Source organism: Rhinolophus sinicus, chromosome 12 (assembly GCF_057876585.1).
Source record: "Rhinolophus sinicus isolate RSI-liver-muscle chromosome 12, RSI-T2T, whole genome shotgun sequence".
Lineage (NCBI taxonomy): Eukaryota > Metazoa > Chordata > Mammalia > Chiroptera > Rhinolophidae > Rhinolophus > Rhinolophus sinicus.
In genome coordinates, this window is record NC_142512.1 from 26,429,883 (window position 1) to 26,452,991 (window position 23,109).

Sequence of the window (23,109 nt, forward strand, 5' to 3'; positions counted from 1 at the left end):
CATGATAGTCAAAAATGAGGCCAGTGTCCATCAAAAGAATGGATAAACAAATGGTTATATTTTTACCATGGAATATTACTCAGGAACAAAAAAGAATGAACTACTATACATAACACGAACACATCTCGAAAAATATGCTGAGTGAAAGAAACCAGACACATACTGTAATCCATTTACATACAGTTCTAGAATAGGCAAAACTGATCTGTAGTGATAAATATAACAGTGATTGTTTCAGGGGTAGAGAAGGGTGCATATTTCTTAAAAGCTTTTATGAGATGGCTGCGGAAATGTGAAAAGTGACCAGAATTACTTTTAGAGAGATCTAATAAAACATTTACAGATGAAGTGATATAATGTCTAGGGGTTTTGCTTCAAAATAATCTGGAGGGTTGGGGGTTTAGATGAAACAAGATAGGCTACAAATTGATAATTTTAAGTGCTAGTGACAGGTATATGGGAATTTATTATACTATCTGTTGTAGTTGGCTACAATGGTGACCTCTGATGAATTTCTCCTACAATTCACATCCCTCGTGTGGTCTCTTCCCATTTAGTATGGACTAGACCTGTGACTTGTTTAAGAAGGCCTGACAGCTTCCACTTTTACACTCTTGGGATCCTCGAGCCACCATGTAGGAAATTTAGCCTCCTATCTTGGAAAGACCATGTGGAGAGGCCACCTGGAGAGACCATAAGATTACCTGGAAAAGCACCATGGCCTGAGGCAGTTAAGAGGGTCCAGCTAACTCCCAACCAATTCAAGCCATCCTCCTGAGGTGCCAGGAGTGTGTGAGAAAGTTCCTTGGACTTCCAACCCCAGCACATCACGTGAAACTGGAAGTTACCCTCACCGTGCTCAATCTGAATCCTCACCCACACAAGTGTGGGAGATAATAAAATGGCTGTTATTTTAAGCCACAAAGTTTTGCAGTAGCTGTTGGGTAGCAATCGATAACTGAAACACCTTTCTCCCTATAAGTGTATGCTTGAAATTTTCTATACATTAAAAAAAAAAAAAAAAAGTGACATGAGACCTTCAGGTTACACAGGCATTTAGAAATTGTTATATCTTTTGTTAATGACAAAAAATCTGTAATTTGTGAAATTACACTCCTAATAAGCAATACGTTTTTATCTGAGCATATACTATAAATATGCTTAGTACATGAGGTACTGTGAGATCAAAAAGAGAAATTTTAGTTTATGTCTACATTAAATTCATAATAATCACTCAATCTGGCCAGTGCCATGAATACATGTAAATATGACAATTCATAGTTGAAGAACCTATGGTATTTCTAAAACTGTATTTTAGAATACTAATTAGCTCTCCTCAACTTTACTGTGAGATAAGTAGGAAAGACTTTTCTACACCAAAAATAAATAAATGGGCATAATACAATTTTCCTTAAAGTTTTATCAGTTATTCAATTCCTGGACCCAATCTCAGCCCTACGGAACCAGAATCTCTAACAGTTGGGCCTAGGAATTCACATTTTTAAGAAGCTCTTAGGTGGTCCTTATGCACTAAAGTTTCAGAATCACTGGTATAAAGGGTGTGGCAGAAAGTGGTGTCTTGATTTGTTCAAGGTTCTAAGAATTACAAGACAAAAATAGCCATAGAACTCAGAAATCTTAACACACCACCCACCACAGCATGAGTAACTTCCAAAAATATAGCACTGTGAGATGACAAAAGTACTGAAAACCATTTCAAGTTTTCTGAAGCTTCATATGCCAAATAAATAAATAAATAAATAAATAAGTAAAATCAAGTGTTTAATGGCTTCATGTGTAGAAAGCCAAAATTTGATCACCATTCCTACTGAAGAAAAGATTCTTCTTTCCCTGATCTGGGAATAAATAAGACTGCCAGGAAAAAATGGATTATTAGGAACCTCCAAAAGCTCCCTAAAGTAAAAGACAGAATTCTGAAACGTGTTTGCATGGGTGTTGAATATGTGAGAAAAGGATGATGTAATAAGAATTAAGTGAACTTGGAATGAAACATAGCGCTTTCAGCATTATGCAAAAGGCACTATGCCCAGAACAGCTAGGGAGAGCTCATGGTCGGTTTTCCTACAGTACATTGATAACCATCAATCTACTCAACCTATACTTAATTATTCTTGAAGGAATTATTTTCACAATTCAAATGCATAAATTTGTATTCTGGTTCTAGGCATGCTTGTGTGAATTTGGGAAGAATAAACCAGCTTTCTGAAGATCTAATAACCTAGGAGAAATGAACTCAAAGCCATAGCTACTCTAACCACACTTATAAGAGGATTCATCTTATAATAAAAAGTATATAACTTCCATCAGCCATTTTTACATTTCTGAAATTGGAATGCTTCCAATAATCAATAGTGTCTTGGATCTGATAAAATATGGTATTTACTGTGTGCTCTTGAGCAAATTACTTAACCTCTCTCTGCTCATTTTGCAATTAACAAAAGGGGAAAAAATTTATTGATATGAAAAGATGTTCCACATCATATGTTATCAGAGAAATGCCTTAAAACGAGTTACTACTTTACACCTATTAGAATGGCCAAAATCCAGAACAGACAACACCAAATGCTGGTGAGGATGTGGAACAACAGGAACTCGCATTCACTGCTGGTGGGAATACAAAAATGACACCGCCGCCTTGGAAGATAGTTTGGCAGTTTCTTACAAAACAACATAACCTTACCACGTGACCCAGCAATCAAGTTCCTTGGTATTTATCCAAAGAAGTTGAAAACATGTCCACACAACAAAATGCGCGTGGATGTTTATCGCAGCTTTACTCATAATTGACAAACCTTGGAAGCAACCAAGGTGTTCTTCAGCAGGTGAATGGATAAATAAACGGTGGTACATCCAGATAATGAAGTATTATTCAGCACTAAAAAGAAATGAGCTATCAAGCCATAAAAAGACACGGAGGAAACTTACATACATACTACTAAGTGAAAGAAGCCAATTTGAAAAGGCTATATACTATATGATTCCAACCATATGATATTCTGGAAAAAACTACGGAGACCATAAAAACGTAAGTGTTTGCCAGGAGTTAAGGGGAGGGATTGATGAATAGGCAGAGTATAAAGAACTTTTAGGGCCATGAAATTATTCTGTATGACACAATAATGGTGGATACATGACACATATTTGTATAAACCCACAGAATGTACAATACCAAGAATGAACTCTAATGCAAACTATGGACTTTGGGTGACAATGATGTGTCAGTGTAGGTTCATCTATTATAATAAATGCACACCTCTGGTGGGGGATGCTGATAATAGGGAAGGCTAAGCGTTTGTGGGGGCAGTGGATATACTGGAAATCTCTGTACTTCCTACTCAATTTTGCTGTGAATCTATCAAGTGCTCTTAAAACCAAAGTCTAATATAAAAAAATGTATTCCAAGTCTTATAATTAGTGAAGAAAGTATTTAGAAGACTTAAGATGTTTTGAGAGATAGGGGAAGGCTAGCCAGTTATTTGGCTGCCAACAGCTCTTACTAAGGAGCATTTTTTTGATTAATTCATTATGGACCATGATCTGACTATCAGCATTGCAGGCCCAGAAATTCATCTTAATAGGACCCCACAAATAATCAGACTCAGAGATGCTGATTCACCCTTTCTAAACTTTTAAGAGGCTAAAGTAGATATACTATAGTGCTGTGGGAAGCATAGTTCTAAAGATGACCCCTTCTACTCCCAGGATTGTCCCTTGATTATTCAAAAACTAACTACTAAATGGACTCTGCTGATGGGATTAAGGTAGAATAGGGAGATTATCCTGGAATATCCAGATGGGCCCAATATAATCACATGGACCCTAAAAGTAGAAGTGGGAGGCAGAAGTCAGAGAGATACTACACAGGAGAGACAAAGCAGAAGGAGAGGTCAGGGACTCCAAGCAATTCATCAATAACTCTCAAGGACTCCCTAGCATTGCTGGCTTTGAATATGGAGAAAGGGAGCCAGAAGCCTACAGGAAGAGAGCAAGCCCTAACCAGTAAGGAAACAGTGGCATCAGTTCCACAACCTCAAGGCAGTGAATTCTGTCAACAACCTGAATGAGAATAGAAGTGAATTGGAAGTGGCTTCTCCCCCAGAGCCTCCAGATAAATGCCCAGGCTGGCCAACACCTTTATTTCAGCCTCATGGGACCTGGAGAAAACCAGCTAAGCCTAATGATCTTCTGACCTACGGAACTGTGAGATGGTAAATTTGTGTTGTCTTAAGCCGGTTTTGGTAATTTGTCATGGCAGCAATAGAAAACAAATACAAGTGTCAGTGGCTTAATCCACAAGGTGAAATTGTTACTGCCATGTAGATGCCCCAGCCAGCATTCTTTCCTGTAAGAAAAACTACATGGGAGGCTGAATTTAAGAAAACTACTTGGTGAACTACGCGTTATACTCTGGTAACTGACAAAACTATCTTTACAAAGGTACATATACCTGCCAAGCAGATCAGATATTCACTTTGGCTTATCAAAGTGCCCATTCCTCTGGCTTGAGCGTGGAAGTACATCTGCCTTTCATCCCTTCTTTAGAGATGACAATATAAGCAAATTACAGCCAGGTCTTACTCTGGCCTATAAGCCAGTCTTGCCTCTTTAAAGTGATTTTATGTATTGTATCATTCACTCTATGTTTATTTTAAACTTAACTCTCAAAAGGTAACTAACTTCCCCAAGGAAGGGGGATGGAATATCAAACATAAACATCACCACTACCCACATGAAATACATAAAAATACCATTAGCCAAAACACATCTACTATATGTTTATCAATGAGCCTAAAAAGCAGTGTAACTCTTATCCTTATCAGTAAAACTCAAAAAAGTACTTCCTTTAAATTCCTTCTAAATTTGAAACAAAAATCTGAGTATATAAAATGATTTTTTGGACTGACAATACCTTAGTAGATCCTTTTTATTATTACTGGGTAATAATTACCTAATTCAGAAGAGGAAAGAGAAGGGAGAGACACTTGGAGATGAAGAAAAGACTAATTCCCAGTATAAAACCTGAAAAATAAACAGAAATTTCCTGCAACTTCATCATTACCATTATTTCATAAGTATGATCACTTTGATGTTTCTTGTACTCAAATCCTCGAGTGAAACACTGCAAAAAAAGGAAAATTAAGTTACCAAAAAGTTACTTTTTGAAATGCTATCTTATAGAAGATGGCTTGGGGGTATTTTACTGTTGTGATGAGTTTTTAAGAACTCATTTAATCTTGTCTGCATCCATAATAGAATGATTATATTCATGATCACAGCTTTTCAGTGGCTCTCACAGAGAAAAAACAATAATCTGAAAAAAATTCTTTTTCCTACAATTATTCCTTTGATAAGAGCATAAACCCTGGAAACAGACTGCCTAAATTTGAATTCTGGCTCCATGCTTACCATATTTTAGCAATTCCAAGACATATTTTTTCATGAAATGAGAATTTTAAAACTCTGAAATGAGGATTCATCTTATAATAAAAAGTATATAACTTCCACTAGCCATTTTTACATTTCTGAAATTGGAATGCTTCTTATAATCAATAGTCTTGGATCTGATAAAATATGGTATTTATTGTGTGATCTTGAGCAAATTACTTAACCTCTCTCTGCTCATACTTTATAGGGTTGTAATGATGATTTAAGAGTTAATTCATGTAAAGTACTAAAAATAGTGCCGGGCACAGGATAAACACTTATAATTAGTATTATTATTACCATCATCATGGTTTGTTTCTTTGTTTGTCACCTGCCTGAAGATCACTATTCAGTAAGACAATAAACAGGGTCATAAGTGCTATTAAAAGGAATAAGCCTCCAATTCTGTTTCCTGTAGTCCCAATACTTTAATTCTACTGGCAAAAACAGTTTTCAGCAGTAGGTTGATACAGAGATGTGGAATACAGGCATAACCCGTTTTACTGTTCCACTTTATTGCTTTTCAGATATTGTGTTTTTTACAGATTGAAAGCAAGACCTTCTATTAGCAAAAAACTCTTACTTGCTTTAGTGCAATACTCGCTTTATTGCAATACCTGCTTTATCGCAGTGGTCTATAAACGCACTCACAATATTTCCAAGGTATGCCGGTATTCAACAGTCTATCTCATCCACTTGCTCTGTTCCCCAACTTTTCACTGGTAAAATGTGTACTGGAAGATTGACTGGAAGTAATAGATTTAATAAGGTATGGTCCTTCTGAGCAACTGCTGGTCATCTCTGACTTGACTATATCCTTAAAACGAGGCCAGGAGAGGCAAGTCTCTACTTAATGAGTCACCTGTAAGCAGAGGAGAAAAGGAGGCGGCCCACATTCTGCACACTTGATATAAGGCTCCATGAGGTAGGAGGAGCAGCCTCGGCAAGGTGGCTTATCAGAGGGATCATCTAGAACAAAAAGAAAAACATATTAGCTTCAAAACACCTTATGATTATCTTAAGAGCTAGAAGCTGAAAATCTTTAAATGACGGGTAGTGAGCTGTACTGAAAAGTTCATGGAGACAAGATTAGTTCATTCAAAATAAGGAAAAACAAAAATTATGTGCCTTTTTACTTCAGGGCAGCTTTGTTTCTTCCTACAGTGTACCTATTACTACAAATAGCATCTAAATAGATAAGGCCCCTGCAGAGAAATTTACAAACACAAGTTTTAACGGGAAGTTTCATAATACCCACAACTAACTTTTTCAGGGGATAAAAATGTCACACACCTACACATCACATATATATTTACAGATAAAGCAAATCTGATAAAATGTTAATGATTGTTGAATCTAGATAGGGGGCAACCAGTAATCACTGTACTGTTCTTTCAACTTTTCTATAAGTTTGAAAATTTTCATAATAAAAAATTGGGGGGGGGGAACTTCTTTAGGTATATGTCTTGGGATATACTACATTATATTTGAGTTGGGAATTAGAACCAGGAAAGTGCCCTCCTTTTCTCCCACATTAAGAACAGAACATAACAGACCTTCCTTCAGGGCCACTGATAGCACGGCTCTTAAATATTAAGGTAAGGCATAAAATTCACTCTCTCTAACGTCATAAAAATGCAGATCTGTGTGTCTCTGGTTACCCCAAACAGGCAGTAGGTTAGATAAAAGCATTTTTGTTTAATGTTGAATTTGCTGAAGTTGATAACACTACTGAGGTTATATAATAGAATATATCTATTAGGAAATAAACCCTAAAGTACTTAGGAATAAAGGGCCAAGATATTCAGCTGGTCCTCAGATAACATTTTTTTCCTTCAATGTCATTTTGTTACGTTGATGACAAAAAAGAAAAAAATCAATTAATGGCTGGAGCCAGTGTGCGGAGTTTCCACATTCTCCCCATGTCTGTATGGGTTTTCTCCGGGACTCCAGTTTCCTCCCTCATCCCAAAGATGTGCATGTGAAGTCAACTGGCGTTGTCTAAATTATCACAGTGTGAGTGAGTGTGGGGTGTGTGTGAGTGTGCTCTGCGGTGGGAGGGCATCCTGTCCTGGGTCGGCTCCCACCTTGTGCCCTGAGCTGCGGAAATAGGCTCTAGCCACCCTCAACACTGAACTGGAATAAGTGGGTTGGAAAAGAATCACTATCTTACTTGTTTTTATTCATCTTTCTTAAATATATATATAGCTTGCATTTATTTCAATGTTTAATACTAGAAGTGTTTTGAGTCTTTATTTAGAAGTTTGGTGATGTTTTTGTGACCAGAAACATGCCACAGGATTTTAACTCTTGTTTATATCAATTAGGCTATGGTAAAACTGGTCTCTTATACATCGTTTTACTTCAAGTTGCAGTTTCCAAGATGATTCTGAAAAAAAACGGGGTGTGTGTATGTCTACATGTATTTGTCAATATATAATAAATATATATATTTATTGAGAGAAAGAAAGCACGCAAATGGAATAAAAGATTAATGAAAGGTGTACAGGTATCCTTTGTACTATTCTTATTCTTCTAACTTTCCTGTAAGTTTAAAATTACTTCCAAGTAAAAAGTTTAAAAATTATTTTTAAAAAGGGGAGGGACAATTAATTTAGGTTCTTTGTCCATGTGCAAAATGAGAAATTTGAATCAGATGTGTTTGAAGACTTTATTTTGTACTAAGTTTATATAGAGTGTGATAAGAGAGCAAATTAGAGCCCCTATAAAAAATTGCTGAAGAGAAAACAACACCCAGAAATAACCTTTTTGATTCTTCTCATTGGGATACTACTAACATCTACCAATGGATTTCTATTTCTGCCAAATCTCTTATCTTCAGAATCAGCGAAAAAGCACTATTTTTCTCTATAGTTGTGGCTGCCTGAATTTATCTCACACATACGCCATATTTCTCTGCATTATTATTATCCTGTGGTTAACTCTAAAGGGGGAGAGGCGCATTTCCTTTATTCTACCACAGACATTATTTCTTATCAAGGCATCACAAATATGTTATTGGTGCTACAGAGAATCCAAATGCTTTTGTGGGTCTAAACGCAGGTTAATCATACTATGCCTGGTCTAGCTGAGCTTAGTTTTCTTATAAAACTTAGGTGATATGTTTGTCATGTGTTCAGTGGGCAATCTCATTGATTGAACCCACTTATATTATGTATTGGTTGATTTTATTTTGACTTGAGACTCTTATTCCTTTAAGATCAGATTCACAGGACTTTAACTTCAAAATGCTTATTTTTCTTCTTTGACCAAATTCCGCTACAGTTTACTATTAATATTCACCTGAGACTTGTTCACATAGTACTTACTGCTAAAGGAACCCAAACGGTCCATTCCCTAATTGGCAGAGACTTTGATCTTCCTCAATGCAGTGCTCCTTCAAGGAGATTTCAGAACTGGTCAACACATACACCAAAGCTTGATGTCCCCCTATGAACAAACCAAAGTGGCACATGGATCAGGAAATAATTCGAATAAGTAAGAGAAAGAAAAGATAATGCAACGTACTCAACTCTACCACATCCTTGCTTTGTGACACTAAGCAAATATTTTATTTCTATAAGCCTGTTTCCCCCTCTGTAAAATGGGTATGATATAATAGTATCTATTTCACAGAGCTGTTGTGAGGATTAAATATCAAAATCCATACAAATAATGTACCATGGTGCCTGGCCCATAGTAAGCCCTTTACAAAGGCGACATTTCCCTAGTAAACTACTACTGATTTTCTCTTCTTGGCCTCATTTGTCTCTTTAGCCCCCTTTCCTTTGGGAAATAGACTCTACATTTCATATGGTTCTGGTGGGGTCGCCACTCACAATACTCCATTCTCTAACCCCACAACAACTCAAACGACCAGATCTCAGAGAAATCTGAATCTTGAATAAGACATACAAGGATAGAAGGTAGTTGGAGTTCGGTTATTCACTAGTCAAAGAACTTGGTCCATGAGCTCTGGCTGTTGAGATCTGAATCCCCAAGGGTGGCTAAACTGTTTAGTTTTCTTCTTTTTCTCATTTCTCTCTTTCCAATAACACTTTAATATATGAATAAGTGTCTGTTACTAGAAACCCAGGAATCTTATCCATTACTACATCCATTTGTTCACCAATTTACTCCTTGAACAAATATTTAATAGGTATGTACAATGTACACAGCATCTTCTTTAAGGCAGAAATACAAGTATGTATTTCACACTAAGCCAAGAAAACATCCCTCCTTCTATACTCCCATAGCTTTTTGTCTATCTGTTTTATGACATTTTTTTACATTCTATTTTGTGAGGATTACGTATGAATACCTATTTTCCCCCATTTTTAGAGTAAATGAAAGCAGGAACTACGTCCAATACAAATCTGTATGCCTTCAAGTACCAAGCACAATGCCAAACACACAGAAAGAACTCAGTAAACACAAATGTAATAGATAAATGTTAGTTCTTCCAAAGGTTAATTTACGTTTGGTTCTTCTGAAGTGACTTCTTTCACCGGATATTTTTAGGTTGGGGAATAATTCATCATTAAGTGTATCAACACTCAGATAACATGGCTGTCAATGACCCTGTTTTTTGGGGGGTGGGCTGGGTGGGAATAGTTATTCCCTCTGCTCTAGTCTCAGAAAAAGTTAGTCTTTGAAGAAAAATGAGTTTAGCAAAGGGTATTATGCACTTGGTAATAAAATAGTGGCCAACAGTTACTGAACTTTTCTCATATGCCAGGTATTGTGGTACCACTGTATTTGGATTGTCTTTTTGAATCCTCACAACCTGAGGCGTACTACTTTTTCAAAGGAAAGGAAGCCCTGAAAGATTGTACAATGCCTTATAGGCAGTGAACAGCAGCACAATTTCGACAGAGGTTAGTTGAGAGGGTCAAGTAAAGGATGTATAAACAGTCTGATAAACATTTCTATGGCATAAGCACAATATTGCAATAAGCAGAATCTTCTTTCTTCCTCTCCCTTCTTCTCACAAGAGACATTTCTGACACTAACATCCACCAAAGAAAGGATGGGTGCTAGCTCCAAATTAACATTTGTCAAACTCAAAGATGTTACTGGGAGAAGAACGGAAGGTACGTGGAGAACAGCATTAAGTGTGGTACAGAGGACAGGTGCAGGCTGTGCAGTTTTGCAGACAAGGTTCAAATCCTTTCATTCTTTATTAGCTGTATGACCTTGGGCAAGTCATTTTAGCTGAGCCTCGGCCAGCCTCAGCTCTAAAAAGTAGATAAAATGCCTACTTTGGAAGGCCTACTTGAAAACTCAATGGGAAACGTCTGTAAGGACATGACACACAGTGGCTGTTAACGTAGTTACGCGCTCCACCATAGAAACGGAAATACCGAGGCTGAGACAGCGCAGGGCCGGCCAGACGGCTAGACGACCCTCCCCTCGGGGCGGGACCCAAGGGGCAATGCCCCGCCCCGCGCCGCCCTCCCCCACAGCGCGACGTGGCCCGCAGCCGCACGCCCGCCTCCCCGCCGCGTCTCCCCAGCCGCGGGTGTTGCAGCCTGACCCCGATCCCTACAGAACCTCGCGGTCCCCGCCTCCTCCTCGTCGGGCTAGAAGGGCTCGCACCCCGCCGCCGCCGCCGCCCGCCCTGCAGCGCCTCGTGCCTCACCTCGCGGTGTCCCCCTCCTGTGCGCCGAGGAGCCGCCAGCCGCGTGCGCGCCACTGGGCTTGCGTGCTCGCTCCTGAGCGGCGCGAGCGCGCCCTGTCCCCTCGCGGCCCCGCCGCGTGCCGCGCGCCCGCCGCCTCCACCCCTTCCCTTCCCTGGCCTTCGTGGCCCTGTCTCGTGTCGCGCGCCTGTCACTGTCCTCTGTCAGAGGCCTGAGAGGATGCGGGTGAGCCCTTTGCCTGACTTTCAGTCTGACCAGCAATCACTTTTCCCGTGAGGTGCGTTTCTGGTCGCCAGAGGCTTGCCGGGGCGTGGTGCCGCTCCATCCCCGCCGGAGTGCCGTGAGGTGGGGCGGGCCGGGACTGTCCTGCTTTTGTGTTTTTAACCCTGTCTCCTGTTGCAGCAGAGGAAATTGAGGCTAAGGGACTGGGCCCAAGGACGGCGAGCTGTGGCCGCCTGTGGAATCCGGTCTTGGAATGCTGCTCATGGATTTACCAGACCGAATGGTTTAAGGGTGAACAGGTTACGTTTTATTCAGATGCTTCTGGAACGTCGAAGTTATCTTCTTTGGAAAGAGCCATCCCCTCTTTGGGCTTCAGAGGCCCAGCTTGAGGCGCACAATGATGGGAGGATGTGGTGGTCCACTCTGATGTCACTCTTGAGGGCTAGGTATGTCCCAACATCTCTTACTACTACTAATTATTATAATAGCTACTATATGTCAAGTATTTAGTGCATGCCAGTCATTGTACAAAGGAGGTTACGTACATGGTCTCATTAAATCTTCAAAAAGAACCTTATGAGGTAGGCACTATGCGCATTTTCCAGGGGAAGACATTTAGACCCTGGCTTATAAATAAATAACTTGGGATCACACTGCTAGAAAGTGTTGGGGAAGGGGATTCAAACTGTGGTCTACTTTAGCCATTCTGCTGTTACATCTATTTAGAAGTCTGTCTTAAAGAAAAAAAAAAAAAAAGGTAAAGAAAAAAGTCTGTCTTTCATAAAATTGCCCAACCTCTTTTAGAATTTTAGAATTCATTTACACTTTCTGTCTCTATGGCCTATTTTTTTTTTTTTTTTTTAGTGTATGAGTAAAACAAGTTCATTTTGTTAAAAAAAAAAAAAAAAGAAAGAAAATTTACTAGCAAAAATGTGAAAAGGAGCTCCCTCCCACCATGTTCAATAAACAGTTAACATTTTGCTGTGCACTCTTACAGACATTTTTCTATGCATCATATCAATAAATACAGAGTAGTTTTACATTTAATGTAGCCTGAAAATCTATTCATTCAACAAATATTTAATGAGCAGACACTGTTCTACGTTCTGGCAATTCAGCAGTGAACAAAACAAAGTCTGCCTCTTATAATGGGAGGTTGACAATAAGTAATACACGCAATATATTGCTAAATAATAGATAATGCCCAGTAATGTGGCAAGATTTATGGGGAAAAAGCAGGATAAAGGGATAAGAGTGATGTGGGATGCTCTTTTAGATGTGATAGACAAGGAAGGCCTCTTAATGGAAGAGCACAGAAGCAGAAATCTAACCATTAAATGAGGGAGGCAGCTATGTGGATTTCTAGAGGGAAACTATTCTAGGAGACAAGAAATGACAGTGGCCCTAAGATAGGGACTCGCTTGGCATTTTGGAGAAGAAGCACGGAGACCAGTGTGGTTGGAGCACAGCAAATTACAGAAACAAGTTGGGAAATAGAGGCAGAAGTCAGATCATGTATCATCTGGTAAACCATGGTTGGACTTTGGGTTTTATTGAGATATGATAGAATGCCGTGGAAAGGTTGAGAGCTAAGGAATAATCAGATTTGTTTTAAAAGGATCATTCTGGAAGCTGTGTGAAGAATAGGTGGTAGAAACGTTAAAAATGGCCTTTAAAGCATAAATTATCCCTTTACACAGCAATTGTTGAAAAGATTGTTTATTAACATCCGTGTTTCACCTACACCTTAACACTTTTATAACTACTCGCACATTCTCCACAAAGAGGAGATAGGGTCAAACACTCAAGACTTATCTTCATGTCTTTCTCACCTAAACTGAAATTTTTTGAGACTGGCGAGGGCATACATCCAGATCTGAACGTCATGATTGTCAACAAACTGAATATGAGTCATTAATGTTGTACTATTGTGGAAAAAACAGTCCCTTATGATACTAGGATCTATTCATTAAAAACATTGCATTCAAGCACCTGAAAATTACCCTTTCTCTTCAATTGATGTTAGGCCCTGATTAGAATTTAGTCATTGTTCAGCCATAAGAAAAGATGAAATAATACCATTTGCGACAACATGGGTGGATCTTGAGATTATAATGCTAAACGAAATAAGTCAGACAGAAAAACTAGAGAACCATGTGATTTCACTGACATGTGGTATATAAAACTGAAAACAACAAAAGAACAAGACAAATGAGGAAACTAAACCTCATAGACATAGACAACAGTTTAGGGGTTACCAGAGGGTAAGGGGAAAGGGAGGACAGGGGTCCTAAGAAGAGGGTAAACGGGGTCAAATATATGGTGATGGAAGGAGAACTGACTCTGGGTGAACACATAATGTGAGATATAGATGATGTATTACAGAATTGTACACCTGAAACCTGTGTAACTTGACTAACAATTGTCACCCCAATAAACTAATTAAAAATAAATAAGTAAATAAATAAATATAAGTAAAAAAAAGAATTTAATTGTTGTACGTAAGAAAGATGTGGAGAAATTAAAATGCACAGTGAGAAGAAGGATAGCACTGATTAAGATAGTAATTTTCTGAATTTTTGCCTTCAGCAGTGTAGTGGATAGTGACATCAATAAGACCAGCTGAAGGAAAAACAGATTTGGAAGAGAAATTAGAAGTTCTGTTTTGGATCTGTGTTTTGCAACCTGAGTGGAAATGACATATATGAGGTCAGAGCTCAGAGGAGAGGCAGGGGCTAAAATTGTATAATTGTTATTAGAATTGTTTCTTTGGATGTGTGTCTTCTTTAGACAGAGCTTGAGGACAGACACTGTGTCTTTTCTTCTTTATAACCTCAGTGCCCAGAAGTGCATCCTGGACGGATATTTGTGAAATAAGCAAGTAAAGGCAAAGGTATGGATGAAGTCACTCAGGCAAAATGTATAAGGTAAAAAGAGAAGCTATATCCAATCTATGCTTTCACTGGCGGTCCAAGCACCTGAACATGACTTACAAGTAGGGTGACCATAAGTCCCAATTGGCTCAGGACAGTTCTGATTTACTCCTATTGTCCCGATATAATTAGTTATATTTTCTCATTTCACTCTCAAAAGTGTCTCAGTTTGTACAATAAATTATATGATCTCTCTTTCTTTGTAGAAGGCCCTTCAAGGTCTAGTGTCTTTCTATTTGTCAAAACTGCCCCATCTCACACTTCATTCTCCAGCTCAATGGAAGTACCTTGATTTTCCCTTATGCACCCTGTTCCTTCCAAGCTTCCTTTGCCAGGGTATCTCCACTTCAACTTAGACATTACTTCCTCAGGAACATCTCTCCGGGCCCCCAAGTCTGGGTTAAGTACCCCCTTTGCATACTTCCAGTTCAATACATACCTGTATTGAACCTGTCCTAGCAGGGATGACTAAGTACCTTGTTGCTTCCCTCACTAAACATGTCTGTAAAGGAACCTGGGAAAACACCTTTCATCCTCCTTAAGACAGAAATTTACATTACCAGGATCAATCCAGGTTGGGTTAATATTTTTTGAAGGCCGACCTTCAGAACAGATTAATAGCACATTCTCCAAGCCCTTCCATTCATAACTAACTCAGAAGGCTGACTTTTGAACTCGAAACCCAATGAGGAAAATTGTATCATACTGTCAGACTCTATTGTGGCTGCCATCGACTGAGTCCAAACTATCCCAGCAACTCCTTTTCAAATACTAAGCTGCGGTTGTTAAAAACAGAAGCGCAGTTTCTGAGCCTCTCTCCCTATGGAAATGATTCTCTACCATTTCTAGTTGCTACGTCCAGAGTTCTCAAAGACTTTATGAACTTTATCTCATCTAATGTTTATTTTTTTCTTGTAACTGAAGTGGCTCTCTGTATTTTGGTATACAGATAGATAAAATAGAAAATCTAAAAATCTAGCTGTGCCTTTTAGGTTTCAACTTCCTCCCCTTTAAACTCTGAGATATACCAGTCAATGTAAATTAACCAGGAATTTAGGTCCCAGAGCAGAGCCCTTTGCGTTACAGGGGCTCTTCAAGGCAAAGAGTCTTCCTGTGACGCACTCAGTAGAGAGGGCTTCACTCCTCAAAAGGCCTGAGCCTCAAGGGTTACAGTCCTTGAGGCCCAACTAAGGAGTGGTTCCAGCCTCCTTATTCTCTCTTGCATCAAGAGCATTGCCCTCCTCCTTCCTGCCCCTCTCACTCCACCCCTCCCTATCTTTCTCCCTTTATTGCCATCCTAGTCGAAGGAGTTAGGGAATCAATCCTTTTCCTTCCAGAAGGTTCCTAGTCTGCTACATAATCCATTCCAACTATGATCAGTCTGCAGAGGAAGGGCTGATGCACCTCTCCTAGTCTGCTTAAAGAAATGTAAGGTATAGGGAGTATTTGATATCTTGCTCCCAAGAATATGTCATCATTTTGGCTCAAATAAACTTACAAACATTTAAAAAAAGAAAAAAAGAAATGTAAGACCTACATGTAACCATTTCTCCACACAGTGACCTGTTTGGGGTGCTTCTGCATAAGTAGGAGGGCCTTAAAGATCTCAAAGGTAAACAAGAGGGGGAAAAAATTCTGCTGAAGGGCCCTGCAGTATCCCACTTTACAGATGAGGAAAAACAAGGCTCAGAGAGGTAAAGTCACTTGCCCAAAAGACATTCATTTACTACGTAGCACAGCCAGAATTAAAACCACATGTGTCCAAATGTAACTAAGAAACCGCTTCTGACTATTTAAAACTGAAGAGTTTAGCAGGAATCAGGATTTTCATAATGCTATGGCCATTAAGTAGAGGTTTCATGAATCCAAACCTTTGCTACCCATCTCATCTGCCTCTTCATCACCTCACTGACTTCATTTTGATTTACAAAAAATACAGGATATCTGTCCCATGAGTCACTGTTGATCAGAAAACTTTAAAATGCCTACTAGGCAGCCTAGCTGCATGCTTTTCAGCCTGATATACAGGGCCTCCACCTTTTGACTGTCAAAACAGGCTCCTAAAATATTTTGCATCATTTGATGACAGGCAGTCTGTATTCTTTTGCAACCAACAAGTGCCTAATAAATGTTTGAAATATGATTTGTAAGGAACCTGGCATAGTTTAATATAATGGAAAAAGCATGGACTTTGAAGCTTTTCTGAATTTGAATCCTATCTCCACCCTTCACTACCTTCAGCAATTTAGGCAAGTTATTGTCTGTGCCTCTTTTCACATGTAAAATGGAAAAAAACAAAAACAAAAAAACACCTAGTAAGAGTTTTGTGATGATGTATGTATAGTACCTAGTTCATGGTGAGAGTCAAATAATTGTAATGTTTTTTTTTCCCCCTTCCGCCTCCCCCCCTACTCCGGTTCAAGTTGTTGTTTCTCAGTCTAGTTGTGTAGGACACAGCTCACTGGCCCATGCTGGTATTGTGAGCCTTGCGCTTCCCCCAGCTGAGGCATTCGGTCACCAGTTGTAGGTCGGCCACTCATAGAAGCTCCCAGCAGCTCCCAGCGACCGCCACCGGCAGCTCATGGCAGCACACAGCAGCACTCAGCAGCCCATGGCAGCTCATGCCAACCTCTGGCTGCTCACGCCAGCCCAGCTCCAGGGACAGCCGTTGTTCACAATCTTAGCTGTAGAGGGCGCAGCTCACTGGCCCATGTGGGAATCCAACTGGCAACCTCGGCGTTAGGAGAATGGCGCTCCAACCACCTGAGCCACCAGGCCGTCCCCTATGATTATAATTGTAATCGTAATTGTAATTTTAATTCTCTACGAGCTTCATAGGATGACCCTGGGGCTTGTTTAGAACTTGTTCTAGGTTAGGTTGGCTAGTGCTCGGCATTAGATTTTTTTCATTATTTAAATCAAGAACTAACTACTGGAAACCCATAGGTTTCCAGAACACCAACAATTAAACAATTTATTTTACTGCTTGCTTCTTTAGCACCTTTCTCACTATACAAAACTAATGAAAGTGTACATTATCTCACAGGTCCCAGGGCAAATGCATAGTTGCAATCAAGGATGGATAGATAATCCAGCCTTACCTTGAATGCAGAACAAACTCAGGAGCTCTGTCCCATTTAATTAATGTAAAGAGTGAACAGACTTATATATTATGAGACTTATATATTAATACTTAGTACTTTACTACTATAATCAAAACTAACAAGGTTAATCTGATGCATATTTAATGATATATGTAATTGTTGTGCTGCATGATAATTAGGTCTTAAATGCTAAGCTGTTTACGTAAGTGACTGTAATTGGTTATTTTTACACAGCCAAACACATTTTGTAGTGTTTGTCTACTCCCTTTATTAATTTTCTAGAATCTATAGTTATGCCAAGGACAACAGTTTTCTCTGAAACTATTTACTATTTAATCATGCATTCACACACAGACACGCTCTTGTCACCTGAAGTTTGCTGCCACCAATTCAGTACCCAGTCTGGGGTGTGCTGAAGGGAGAAACTTTATTTGAGTGAAACTACTCCAGTAAAATAGCTCAAGTGAGCAGCTCAAGCAAGCTGCTCAGCTGAAGTAGCCCAAGTGTTACAGCTCTAGTGTTGCAGCTCAAGTGTTACAGCTCACAAGCTGGGGAAACGCCCTGAAAGTGCACTCCATTGAAATAAAGGGGGCACTGGCTTGTATAGAGAAGTTCCTATGCCCCCCATACCCTCCCTGATTGGTCCATTTATATGCAAATTAGAACTTCAAATTTGCACCATTTGATTGGTCCAAATTGCAGTGTTCTGACTGGGTGGATCCACATGCTCTGATTAGTTACTGTGGAGTTACTCTGATTGGTCAGTAGAGATGCAAATGAGGATATAGGTGTACAGCTCCTATTGGGCAGGAAGATCTCAGTCCCATTGGTCAAAATACGATACCTGGAGCTTCTTTATAAGGATCAGCTCAGATAGCAGCACAATGCAGGCAGGAACATGGTGCAGGAGGCTTGGTAGCTCAGCCTTTGGCTTTTCCCTGACATGCAGTGTGCTTGGGATGCCCAGTAAACAATGGCTGCTAGACTCTGGTTATGAATTTGGGCCCAATTAACCACAGGAGTCCTCGGCAGGTATATTCTATCTTGGAGGTTGACAGTTTTCAAAATGACGCAGCAGGATTCTCCTCCCAACTAGGTACTAAAATTAGCTACTGCTCAAGGCTTTCTGTATATATTTTCTCATTTTAATCCTTAAAAACACTTAAGGGAGGTGTTATTACTCCCATTTTACTGATACAGAAATTGATGGTTGGAGAGTGTAAGCAGGCAGCATAGTACGGATTCAAACTTTTATCCCCAACCTCTAACCAATACTTTATACAACCTCAGAAGGTAATGGATCCCAGCAGAGATACGTAAAATCTTTTTAGGAATGGAATGGTTCCTGAGAAATACAGAATATGTACATTAGTTCCCCTTTATTTGTAGTTTCATTTTCTGTGGTTTCAGTTACCCATGATCAATCGTGGTTTGGAAATATTAAATGGAAAATTCCAGAAATAACAATTCATAAGTTTTAAATTGCATGCTGTGATAAAATTTCACCCCATTCTGTTCTGTCCCTGCTGGGATAGGAATCATCTCTTTGTCTAGCATATCCGAGGTGTGGGGGGAGAGAGACACCCCATTCACATAACTTTTATTAGAGTATATTGTTTTGATTCTATTTTATTATTATTGTTAATCTCTTATAATACCTAATTTGTAAATTAAGCTTTATCATAGATATGTATGTACAAGACAAAACATTGTGTGTATATATAGGGTTCAGTACCATCTGCGGTTTCAGGCATCCACTGGAGGTCTTGGAGTATCCTCCATGGGAAAGGGCTACTACTGTATTCCTGGATACTAATCCTTTGTCTATGAAACATGTTGTAATCTAAAGTGTATTTCTAATATACTATTCTTCAACATGCAGATTTATGCATAAATAAACTGTCAGGCTCTAAAGCTCTGGGAGTCCCACTTGGCTCCAAGAATCTATTTTCATTTTGCTTTCTATGGCTGCAAGTCCCACAAAACAACATATTTCTTAGAAGGCGTCGAGGACTCCCTTTTTGAAGGACTCTGCTTTGCCAACACATACATGACAAAATAAAGTAGTTGGGTTGTCAGCATGTTCCAGCTCTATTCAGTTTTTTATGGCAGGAAGAAAAAAAAAGCTCTCAGAAAACTACCAGTATCTGTAGTCTTATTCTGAAACTAAACCAACTAAGTAATGCACACATTCAATTTCTGAATGATTTATTTAGAAATTGTTTTCCTTAGCATTTTTAATGATTCCATAGTGCTGAAAAGAATTGCAACATGCGCCAATATCTAAACTCCTGGGTATATGTTCCACTAAAAATCACTGGGCCCTTCCTGGCAAACCATCAAGTACCTTTGCACAACATTTTTCTTTGTCTAATCATAGGGAAGATGAACTTTGTCGGAACAGATAGTTGGTGTGCCAGAGCAACATCACTTCAGGGAGATCTGCCTGGCCTCCTCTTCTCTCTGCTGTGTATCACTGTTTACCCTTCTAGCTCCCTGCTTCCTAACTAGAAAGGAAATAATCTGATTCCTGTATCGATACTTTCAGTGAGATCTTTTTACTCCAACCTGCTCATCCTTCCTGGTGGATTAATTTTAAGCATTTTATCTCTAACTATAGATAATAACACAGTTGTCCCATGGTATCCATGGGAGATTGGTTCTAGGACACCCCTTGGATACCAAAATCCAAGGATTCTCAAGTCCTTTATATAAAAAGGTGTACTATTTGCTTATAGCCTATGCATATCCTCCCATATACTTTTGATCATCTCTAGATTACTTATGATACCTAATACAATGTTAATGCTATGTAAATAGTTATTATGCTGTATTGTTTAGGGAATAATAACAAAAAAAAAGTCTGTGCATGTTCAGTACAGACGCAACAATTGTAGGCCTGACTACCGTATTTCCCCAAAATAAGACCTAACCGGAAAATAATTCGTAGCATGATTTTTCAGGATACTCGTAATATAAAATAAGCCCTAATGCGTCTTTTGCAGCAAAAATTAATTTAAGACCCGGTATTATTTTTGGGGAAATACGGTAGGGCTTATTTTATATTATGAGCATCCTGAAAAATCATGCTAGGGCTTATTTTTTAGTTAGGTCTTATTTGGGGGGAAACAGTACATAGTACGTCAGCAACAATGTAACATTTAAAAAAATATATTTTCAATCCACAATCCACAGTTGGTTGAATTCTGTGAATGCAGAACCTGCTGATACAGGGGGCCAAATGTATAGACAGGAATACAAAACTCTACAACTCAATAAAAAAGACTAACAATCCAACAGAAAAAGAGAGGTTATAAGCAAGCATGAGAAAACCTGAAGTAAATAAATATATGGAAAGATGCTCAACCTCACTATTAAGCAGGAAAATGCACTTAAGAACAACAATGACATACTATTTCATACCCATCACATTGGCAAAAATTACAGTCTGAGATTTCCAAGTTAGGGAGGGTGTGGAATAATCAGGATTCTACTGCTGGGGAGAGTGCATTTGGTACAACCTTTTTAGAGAACCATACGTAATCTAGCAAAGATGAATGCTGTACATAGCCCACAACCCATGAATTCTGCTCCTTGGTATATGTCCTAGACATAGACATGTCTGAGAAAATTCATTGTAGAAGAAATAAACTGCTGTCTGACATTGTATGTATAGTTGATAAGTCTTCAAATTCAGTGTCTCTTCTGTTGAATGTTTGATTCTTCTACAGATCAATAATGATTTTTACACTACAGCCTGCACTTGTTTATTCGTTTTCGGTGCAGTAGGGAGCAGTAGTGACCTGAATAAATCGCTGAAGAGTCTTCTGAAGATAATATTCTATGGAGACCATGACACTATACCTCTAAACATATTCTTCTGCATCCTATTTTAAGTTTTAGAAAATAGAATTTAAAATAGGGCAAAATTAGGCCGTTGTGAATGATTTTTCTTCCTTTGGGACAGTGATACGGGTTTCCCATTTGTTTTCATTTGTTTATTTTACGTGTAATTGTTTATGACCACTGCTTTTTTTAGAGGATGAAGTCAGCAACTTGAGCCACTGGGTGGCGCAAATTCACAGGTCTGGTGAAAGTTGGTAAATTACCGCCGGTGAAAGAGGCTGAGGTAGAAGAAAAAAGGCTTTGGAGGCTTGAAACTTAAGTATGGACATGGATCTAAGTTCCTTAGGATTGGAAATTAAGGGAAATTTTTAGTATTGGATGACTGACAAGTCAGGTCACTGAATAAGGGAAAGAAAAAAAGGAAAGGAAAAAGAAAAGTTGGAAAAGGAACAAGAGAAAGATGAATAAACAAAAAACGAGAGAAAAACATGTTAGTCTGGAGAGATGAATTCCAGTGTTACCAACAATTACAGGATGGCCCTTCATTGCTTTGCATCCATCTGGTAACCAATAGCAGCTTTGATGTAAAAATAAACCTCATTTTCTTCTAGAAAGTTATGATACCCTCAGCTATCCATTTAGTGGTGTGATATTATCAACACACTTTTTAAAAAAAAAAATTTATTGGGGAGTGTTGGGGAACTGTGTTTTTCCAGGGCCCATCAGCTCCAAGTCAAATCGTTGTCCTTCAATCTAGTTGTGGAGGGCGCAGTTCACTGGCCCACGTGGGTGCCCCTCAACACATTTTTTGAATGTCTACTATGAACATAGTGCTTTTTGGCTACAAAGTAATATAGAGATATACAAATGTAAATGTAGAGAAGACACTACAGGCGTCAAGCCTAAGAATGAGGAAGTATACACATGAGGGCCACTGTCTGAACTGGAAAACGGAATCCTTTCTGAGAGTGGGAGAGGAGGAGTGGAAGTAGAAGTGGAGGATCAGAGTGTGAAGGGAGGAGGGGCCATAGACTCAACCTGTCCAGGGCAAAAAAAGAAATGTTCCTAGCCCCTAGCCGTTAGTACATGGAGCAAGTCTTCCTTGGAAAAGGGCTAGTTCTGGACATAAACAGTGAAAGTGCTCTAGGTCAGAATCTGCTGGACAGTGCTTGACGAGGCTCTAAAACAAGAAGGGCAGGGGAGAACGATCAGGGCTGGAACCAGCTTTAGTCCTCTGATTAGTTAGCCCCCTGCACTAGCCTGGGGGTGCAGAAAAGGAGGGATGCTAATGGCCTGCTCAGGCTTTTCCAAGGTCCAGAGAGTCCTAGGTCACTTTGATTTTTTGAGAACACAGGTATATCTAAAAAGTGAAGAAATGACAAAACAGATATAAAATTGTATATTTTAAGTGTTTATATTGAACAAAGCCATGCTTTAGCACACCTACAAATACAACTATTAATGTTATTCAGCAATACTTTCAAAAGTTTTAACTGGGCGTTTCTGTGAATGTGCCTTCTCTGTCCTAAGCAACTACCTACCTTAATCTTTGGACCTATCAAAATGTATTGGGGCGACTTAGACCCTTAGAAAAGATGAAATGACTTCCAGTCATTTCTAAGACTTGAAAAAAACACAACTTGGGCTAACTGGAAATATGCTAGTAATACGTTAGCCAAAAAGAGGGGGCAGGTTTAAAATTGTATGAAATGTATGATGTTATTTGTGTAACATATGTCTTTTTCTGTGTAAGGGTGTGTGTGTGTGTGTGTGTGTGTGTGTATATATATATATATATATATATAATGTCTGTAAAGAGATGCATCAAAGCATTAATAGGGGTTATGTCTGAGAAGGAGGATTAGGTATAACATTTTTTCTTTTTTTTATTCCTTATATTTTCCAGTATTTTCTAAAAAT

General features: G+C 39.0%; 2 protein-coding genes across 13 annotated transcripts in view; one reads left to right on the plus strand and one right to left on the minus strand.

The window, feature by feature from the left end:
• Positions 1-11,261, minus strand: part of TADA2A (transcriptional adaptor 2A) — a 40,034-nt gene extending 28,773 nt beyond the window's left edge. The window contains exons 1-4 of the mRNA XM_019732528.3: positions 11,087-11,261; positions 8,775-8,895; positions 6,308-6,414; positions 5,081-5,140 (exon numbers count right to left, since the gene is read on the minus strand). Of these exons, the coding sequence (XP_019588087.1) occupies positions 5,081-5,140; positions 6,308-6,414; positions 8,775-8,799 (192 nt within the window). The 5' untranslated portion in view covers positions 8,800-8,895; positions 11,087-11,261. The remainder of the gene's footprint in view (positions 1-5,080; positions 5,141-6,307; positions 6,415-8,774; positions 8,896-11,086) is intronic.
• ACACA (acetyl-CoA carboxylase alpha) overlaps positions 11,223-23,109 on the plus strand; it is a 259,377-nt gene continuing 247,490 nt past the window's right edge. For 4 of the 12 annotated variants that reach the window (XM_019732514.3, XM_088802082.1, XM_088802081.1 and 1 more), the window contains exons 1-2: positions 11,223-11,361; positions 11,487-11,752. In XM_019732514.3, coding sequence (XP_019588073.3) covers positions 11,622-11,752 — 131 coding nt within the window. In that variant the 5' untranslated portion in view covers positions 11,223-11,361; positions 11,487-11,621. Of the gene's footprint in view, positions 11,362-11,390; positions 11,753-14,096; positions 14,234-23,109 lie in introns of those variants that run through there. The other 8 variants (XM_074320148.2, XM_019732522.3, XM_088802084.1 and 5 more) reach the window with 6 other exon arrangements.